Genomic DNA, 8933 nt, shown 5'->3' with positions numbered 1-8933 from the left:
TTCATTCCATTTCTGTAACATTAATAGTTTATTAAAGACCCCACCGGCTTCTAACTGTAATGTTTCTCGCATACCTCAGGCGTCTGCACGCCCGTGTGTTTCCTTTGTTTGCTCCTTGTAACAGGTTGTAAATATGCAGTTTACAGTTTTTAATGAAAAAAACAATGAGGCTGGCACCAGCCATGAGCATAAACAAATCTCACACAGACTGAAATAAATATCACAGCTGCTGCATTATTGATGGCTCTGAAGAGTGGGCGTGGGATTTTTGAAGATTCAACTGTTGTTGTTTAACACAATGAAAGGGCCGTCTAATTTTAGCTGTTAGGTTCGTACAGAACATTCCTTCACATATCGGATCATGAATGTAGGTATTTATTTAGAACAGTGGCCTTCACTATTTGTTTCACGAGAGCCACACGGATAGGACAAAGTCATAGGAGAGCCACTTTTACCGCAAAGTAACACAATTTACATCCAGTCATAAATACCATGTCTGCTTTATCAATCTGTCATCCCTGAACATACAATATGCAATTTTTTCTACATTATCCCATCATGTATCTAACCATCCAAGAGCACGTTCAGTGTTAAAGGTTAACTACCATTTTTTTCAACCTGGACCCTATTTTCCTATGTTTTTGTGTCTAAGTGACTGATGGGAACATCAATCTTTGACACTGGTCCAGTATTAAGAGAGATCGCTGCAGTCGGCAGCAGAGAAACAAGCTACAATGTAAGTTAATAGGGATATTGTCCAGCTTGTATTTACCTTCACAAAAGTGCTCGTTTTGCTGCTGACAGACTCAGATTAATATTCTAAGTGTCTGACATCATTATAGAAAGGATCCCTTCAGAGATAGACCTATAAAACCTTTTTGAGACCTTTCTGTTTAATCAGAAACAGCTCTGAAGTCGCTAGCGCTAAACCCACCAGACTCCATTTTTAAAAAGCAATACTTTGAGCGTGTATGCAGCCAACATATTTTTACATGTAAATCGGTAAACTGTGTTTATTTCAACTAAAACTAGAGTTGTGATGGTTGGAAAAGTGGAAAGACGACCCAAAACTTATTTTGTTTCTGTCGACTTTGAATAAAGTGTATTTTACGATGCTAAAATAACTGTTTATTTACATGGAGTCTGGTGGGTTTAACAAACGCAATTTCGCGGATGTTTTTGTTTAAAACAAATCTTACTCTAACAGGTCGACCTCCTCAGAAATCCTTTCCTTTTCAATCCAAATGGAAAGTTATGCTTTCAAACACAGATTCTGGTGCGATTACAAACACCCCTCTCTGCTACGCAACCAGGCATCAGACAGAGTCATCCTCAGTCTGCAGGTTTCCGGACGAACTCAGTTTAATTCATTCCCTGTAGAACAGTGCTGCTCTAACAAACATGGACTGTTGCAGTCTTTGGCAGAGCACCGTGCACATGTTGTCGACAGTTGTATATTACAAAGTACTGTAATGTGTTAGCTACAGGACGGGGGTCTCCATGTGCAACTCTAAAAAAACATTCATTCGTTCGATTGAGTACCTGCAGTGACGTCGTTATATCTGGCACCAAGCGACGTATTGAACGGTGGAAGTATTTCACCCTCCCCATAAACAACAATTAAGTGTTAAATAATAAAGTAAATGCAGGAATGTGTCTGCCATACTTCCCCTGCTCAGGTATATGCCTAAAAATTGTAGCTATAGTACCTGGTGAACAATCTGGGCTCGGCCTCACCATTAAGTTTAAAAGAATAAAAGTTGTCATGAAATTGCAACATGCAAAAACTGTGCATCCCATAATGTCCAACGCAGCAGCAGCAGCTGAGGTGTTTGCAGCGATAAAGTCAGTGTTATCACTCAGCTGATGGCCAAATTAAAGCCACGGTGAGGCTTCACTGTGTGTAATTCAGAACAGAGTGTAATTCTTCTAAAACGAATTTGCCCTCAGTCGTTTACTCCTGGAGATTAGGTTGTTCTTTAAATGACTGACAGTCACACACGGGCAGACACTTCAGTGTGTGTGTGTGTGTCCGTCACTTCAATTTACCTTCACTGTCACTGTGTGAAGTTCATTTCTGTTATTGATTCGAGGGAACCGTTACAAACACGCACAAACACCCTTCAGTCCAGATTCAGCCGTTTACTTTAACCCTTTACTGACGTGCATGCCTTTGACTTTAACCTTTGTCTCACTTCGAGAGACCTGCTTGGGTTGATCCAAACAATAATGATGATGAAGACACAAGGAAATCAGCTCTTTGGTTTACAAGAATAATTCGACATTTTGCGGCGAGTTAGTCGTTTCTTAGTCTATATCTACGACGTTTCATTTCCGGGATTGTTCAGGTGCCACCGGAAATTCCACCGGATGTCCCTTATTTCGGCCGGATGTCCGTCACCTTCCGCTTTCTTGTGTTGGCATTTTAAACTCTTTATTTGATTTCTGAGGACTATGGTTAACTGCTCCTCAGATCTCTGCAGGGTAAATCCAGACAGCTAGCTAGACTATCTGTCCAATCTGAGTTTTCTGTTGCACGACTAAAACTACTTTTGAACGTACACATGTTCCACCAAAACAAGTTCCTTCCCGAGGCTATTTTGCAGAGGCGCCGTTGCTCCCTCCGACGCTTAGCGCCGCCCAAGACGATTGTGATTGGTTTAAAGAGATGTCAATAAACCAGAGCACGTTTTTCTCCCATCCCGGAATGCTGTATGGACTAGCCAGACCTTCTTCCGCAGCGCTGTGGAGGACGGTCTGGCAGTGCGAGACTATAATACTCGTTTCTTCTTTACAGTGAATTTCCAGCTACAGTCAGTAAGCTTAGCTTAGGAAAAAGGCTGAAAGCAGGGGGAAATGGCTAGCATGGCTGTATAAAAGGGAACTAAATCCACTCGCCAGCAACTCTAAAGCTCACAAACTAACACGTTTTTTCTCTTTTGTTTTGTCCGTACAACAAAACAAAATGTTTAAATGACAAGTTGTGGTGTTACGGGCCTGTCTATTTCTCTGCTGGGTTCAGTGATTTTCCAGAGTCTCTGCTGGTTTCCTTGCAAACTCACAGCCATGACAAGACTCCAGGAAATCACTATACCTGGCCAAAAAAATAGATGGGCATATAACCGTCCATAACTTTTTGTAAAACTTAAACAAAGGAGTGGTAACGTATAAATCAGTGGTTCCCAACCTGGCCTTGCCCTTGACCAACTGCCACTTTGCTTGTTTTCAAGCCATGATGTCTCTCTCTCTCTCATGGGCGGGCCAAATTCTCTGGGAGGGCAAAGCAGAGAAAGGGGAGGTAACCTTTCCCCTTATGATGTCATAAGGAGAAGATTCCAGATCGGCCCATCTGAGCTTTCATTTTCTCAAAGGCAGAGCAGGATACCCAGGGCTCGGTTTACACCTATCACCATTTCTAGCCACTGGGGGACCATAGGCAGGCTGGGGGAACTCACATTAATGTTAAAAAAACTCATGAAGTGAAATGTTCATGCCATGGGACCTTTTAAGTTTAGGCACCAAAACGACGAGTTAAGGTTAGGAAAAAGATCGTAGTTAAAACACTCTCGAGGAACGAATGAGCGTTTCCTGACTAGCTGCTGTCTGTAACTTCACATTTAGCGTACAGACATGAGAGTGGCATCCATCTTCTCATCTAACTTTCAACAAGAAAGTGAATAAGCTCCCAAAATGTTGAACTACTCCTTTAAGACTTAGAGTGCATATGTCCGTTCAGTTCACTCACGGTGAAGCAGAGGCAGGTGATGGCACATTCATTATCAGGAGCTCCCACTACATGTGTTTGCAAAAGGTTCTTATTACTCAGAGAAGTGTTCATGCAACCTTCAGTCGGATTTACTGTAATTAATCTTTTAAATTTGGGCTGTTAAAATGAACGCGATATTAACAAGTTAATGCAAATTCCTTTTAATGGCACAAATTATTTTGACGCACGATTACTGCGCACACGTTTTGTGAATCGGGCTTTGGGTCGCTCCGTAGTTTGGGAAATCAGGAAGTGATGCAGCAGTAATGTTGTGGATGTCCAGCAGACTAAAAAAAAAGGGTCTTTTGAACGGCAAGTTCAGTTTCAATGCTCTTCCACATGGTTCTCTCCACAAGACTAAAGTTACTTGCATGTACTGTCGATACGTAAGTCAGTACGTTGAGTCTCAAATACCACTTGAGCATTAAAGGACAAGATGTGGTCCTTTCTTAAAGGACAAATCCGGCGCAAAATGAACCTAGGGGTAATAACACGTGTACAGAGTCGACCGTTCTCTGGGATATGTTTTCATGCTAATCAAATGTGATTTTAGCGCAAACCGCTAATTAGCTTATAGCGCTAGAAGTCGGGGCATGGCTAAAGTAAAAAGAAATCTCTATTTTATACCACTAACAAGGCTCAAAATAGCACCACACTTCCACGGTAGCATAATGAGGGTCCCTACATGTAAACCGAAGCATTGAGAACTTTGTAAGTGTACAGACAGTTTATTAAAAAGATACAGTAGTTTATAAAGACGTTCACGTATACATGCGGGCGCCATCTTGGGAAAACAGTCACGACCAGTCAAACGACGAACACCGTGCTTGAGCTATGTTACTGGTTACTGGTTGCACGGCGTTCGTCGTTCGACTGGTCAGGACAAAAAAATTTAACTGTGTTAACTATGAAAATAATGCGATTAATCGTGATTAAATATTTCACTTGATCGACAGCCTTAATTTAGATGCTTCAGGTCAAAGATGAAAGACTCCACATGTGTCAAAATACCTACCTGAGTGTCCTTTGTGTGTAAGAAAAGCCTTAAAGACAATCCACCAATCACGGGACACCTGTTTCATCCTCTATTGATTTCCAGTCTCTCCACCATCACTGAAAGTCTCTGCTTTGCTCTGCAGGCTTTGTGGCTGTTAGAGCTGTCCTCTGTCTTTGTTTATGGAGGGTAAAGGATCCTGAAGGCTTTTCTCTGGGACCTGGTGTCCCTGCCCTCTTAACTCCTCTGATCCCCAATATAAAACCCTCAGCTCTGGTTTCAAACCTTTCCCTCCCTGAGTGAGGAGATGCAGAGGGAGATGTGAGCTTCTTCCAGCCTGCAAACATCTTTTACTCTCGGCTCTTTTTACTTTTGGTCACGTAAATATAGTAAGATTAAAAAAAGTACTGCAAGATAAAGCTATAGTGCGCATCTATTTTATATTAAAGAACGTCTGTTGCAATACATTGAAGCCTTTGCAAAATGAGTTGATGCAAAGCAGGCACGTGAGATATTCTATATTCAGATGACAAAAAACGTAATTATAGAAAAAGGTACGAATATGGATATATTTTACATTGAGGCCAATTATAATTTTCTATAGGACGACACACACAGAAATTTGCCTCCAGCCATTTCAACCCTTTGTCTAACGTGTCTAGCTCTGTAATTCTTAAAGAGAAAGTTCACCCCAAAATCAAAAAATAATTTTTCTCTTACCTGTAGTCAGTGTTTTCCCTAGGTTTGTAAAAGACTTAGGTGCACTTATTTTGCAAGGTGGTTCAGGGGTCCTCGCTCAAAGAAATTTCACATTTTTCAATTAAAAAAAAGAAGCATATTTACATAATTTTGGACCGTTACTATCACCATATCTGTGTCTTAAACATTGGAAAAGCTAGAGTAGATAATAAATAAATAAGACTCAAAAAGCTTAAAGTTGCTAAAGAAATGTACTGGGGACCGACTACAATCATTAGATCCGATAAAAGTCATTAAGTTACATTCATTGGCTTACGTGCTGCCCAAAACGGTTTGGGTGCTGTGCCTAAGCCTTATAAAGGTAGCGAAAACCCTGCCTGTAGTGCTGTTTATTGATCTAGATAGTTTTGGTATGAGTGGCCTAGTGTTGGAGATATTGGCCGTAGAGATGTCTGCCTTTTCTTAAAGCTATAACGCGCAACTATTTTATACTAAAGAACGTCCGTTACAGTACATTGAAGCCATTTCCCAAAAGAGTTGATACAAAGCTAAAAAAAAGCCTATCAGCTCCACAAAACTCTGTATTTCTCAGTTTGGCTATTTTTTTTAAAAATGGTGTAGTCCGGCGACATTCACACGCAGAATCTCAAGTGATGCGTTTTACATCACCGCTGAGCAGGGACGTCACTAGGATTTAAAGACGGGGGGTGCTTAGCCCCCAGGGTATTTGTAACTTGTGTTTGTAAAATCTTTGCACTCACATCTTTTGGTACTGTATTAGAGCTACACTTATGTCAACAACCAGTCAAGAAACCAACATGTTAACAAGTAAAAAGTGACAGACATATCCATTTCTTCTATTTCTACTCTGTTAAAGAAAAGTTACTGTAATGTTAGCTTTTAGACACATCAAAGCTGCACGGGGGAATTTACTTAGGCCAGACTTTGCTTCTGATGAGTTCTTCTGTAGGCAATGTCTTAAATGCTATCTGTCGGCTCATGTAAATGTGTGATAAAGTAATAGCATGCTATATATAATTCCTTTCTCCATAAGATAAGTTATCCAAAGAATGATATTTAATTACACTAATTACTGTAACTGTGCTGTGGATTGGTTCATTTCGCTGTGTAGTTTGGCTTGCATACAGTATAACCCAAGAACCAGAATTAAGGCCTACATTTAGGCAACATCTACATAGTTATTTAATTTATCACAGTCAATGAATGCAGAAAGCTAAGTTGGTCAGAATATAGCATATATCATAATTATTATAATAATTTAGTTTAGGCTATGCCTTAGTGCCTAGACCTGCCAACAAATGCTTATTGTTAGAAGAAAACCAAACACCCCATATGTCCTTAGACCTGTAGACCACTACTGACCTCAATCAGAATCAACTCCCCTGCCAATCTCCTGCTTCTCTTTCTCTCTGCTAAAATATCTTTCAATATCCATCTGCTCAATGAATTGAAGGCTACACCGGTACAATAGCATTAACAGGGACCCTAAGACGTTTAGTTTTCACTGACAACAACATTCTATGGGGACTGATATTGTTTTAGAATACTATAGAGATATGCTATATTATCTCATTATCATTGGCATATTATTGTTTTCCATAGTAAACCAAAATATCCCCTATTCCTTTACCTCAAGAAAACGTAGCTAAAGGTAAGCAGGTCATTAAAAACAACTTAGAATTTCACTCTGTATCACTCACTACATGTAATCAATCTTCCTTCACCATTCATCTGCGTGTGTATCGGTGTGTGCGTGTGCAGTAGCGAGTTAAGATCGAAGAGTAGCGACGAGATGAATCCTCCAGTTACTTGCAACGCTCCGGTCTGCAACGCTCTGAAAGCTCCCAGTTCGCGGTGCATCATCTCAATAGCACAACTACTCTTTGTTCTTCTGTCTAACTTCCGACTTTTTGGCTATTTTGTAGCTGGATATATATCATTTGTTGCATCTAAATATGAATGGGGATACACTTAGTGATATTGAGATGCTTGATACAGTTGAATCTTTGATAGTAGATTCAGCACCCCTAGAATAGGCCTAACGACGTCCCTGACGCTGAGAAAGGACAACAGCAGCGTTCAGCTTTGGAGACGAAGAGGACATAAAAAATTACACCTGATCATGTTTTTTTTAATTCTGTGTCCTCCTTGATTTGACGGTATAAACTCTTACTGGAAACTGCATGGAGGAGGGGTGGTGCGCCATCACGGAAGGCTTGTATCATGTGGATGCACCGACAGTGTTGTTGTCATTACTTAGAATTCCTCAAGGGGGTGACAGAAACTACGCACTCTAGTTCAAGCTCAAGATAAACTTTATTGTCCCACAAGGTGGGGAATTTGTCTTGGGCACACAAACGACATGTACAACATAATACCAATACAATACAACAAACCATAATATGACCCTAATGGTCTGTAAAACACATCAGGGCAGTGATCACAAGCAACAGTGCAAAAGCGCAAATCTGCAAATCCCCATCATCATTCCTATAAAAATGTACATACTTTAATTTAAGTGAATTTTGAATGCAGGACTTCTAGGCCTACTTGTAGTGGAATATGTTTACTAAGTAAAGGACCTGAATACTCCTTCCACCTCTGATTATTAGCCACATGCAGTGTGGGTTAACTAATGAAAAAGGGGGAGAGAGAGAGGGAGAAGGAGGGTGTGTGTGTGTGTGTGTGTGTTAGAGAGCGAGGGAGAGAGAGGGGGGGGATGTGTGTTAGCAAGAGGGAGAGAGAAAAAGAGGGGGTGTGTGTTAGACAGAGGGGGAGAGAGAGAGAGGAGGTGTGTTAGAGAGAGAGACAGAGAGAGAGAGGTGTAGGATTTCAGCTCTCAGTTCCCGGTTCAGTTGAGTCCTCAGAGCCGCTGAAGCTGCCGGAGCAGACGGATGATGCTCTGCACAAACCGGCGGCTGGATGACAGGACAGCACACTGTGCTCGGTGTAACCGGAGGAGGGCTTCCAGTGTCATTATACCAGGATTATAACTAACTAACTCCTGCTCCGGGCGCGTCTCCGCTGCTCCACTTCCCTCCAACAAGCCCGCGGAGGCAGCCTTCTCTCCGGGTCTGAGATGCCTCTGTCGCCGCGTGCACGCCGCTCCTCACCGGCTGTTGTGACACTTTGATGCTGTGCATATATCTGCTTTACAAATATGATGAAATGGCAGCCGAGGAAGAAGGTGAGTGAGCTGTGCTGCTGCCTTTAAAGTCCACTTTAGTCCAAAGTAGTTGTAGCGGAATGTGGCTGAATGGCTGACTGACTGGCACCGTTTGGGATCAACAGGGCTACTTAAACACTCTCACACAGCACAGCGCAGCCACAGACACTTTATTAAGGATAATCCGTTAATAGCTCGCATTTCAGAAAGACACTGCAGCTACATGTCTGTGTGGGATTATTAGAGGATTATACTGTACAGGAGATGAAACTTTCCATAAAGCTGTA

The 8933-nt window shown here is 41.6% G+C and overlaps 1 protein-coding gene across 3 annotated transcripts in view; it reads left to right on the top strand.

The window, feature by feature from the left end:
- ttc28 (tetratricopeptide repeat domain 28) overlaps nt 1-8933 on the top strand; it is a 156202-nt gene that overhangs the window by 35579 nt on the left and 111690 nt on the right. The window contains exon 1 of one of the 3 annotated variants that reach the window (XM_078271275.1): nt 8324-8667. The exons of the other annotated variants lie outside the window; for them this stretch is intronic. Coding sequence (XP_078127401.1) covers nt 8641-8667 — 27 coding nt within the window. The 5' untranslated portion in view covers nt 8324-8640. Of the gene's footprint in view, nt 1-8323; nt 8668-8933 lie in introns of those variants that run through there. 3 annotated transcript variants of the gene reach the window in all.

Source organism: Sander vitreus, chromosome 16 (assembly GCF_031162955.1).
Source record: "Sander vitreus isolate 19-12246 chromosome 16, sanVit1, whole genome shotgun sequence".
Classification (NCBI taxonomy): Eukaryota; Metazoa; Chordata; class Actinopteri; order Perciformes; family Percidae; genus Sander; species Sander vitreus.
Note: the sequence above shows the minus strand (reverse complement) of the source record. Positions and strands in the feature narration are given on the sequence as shown.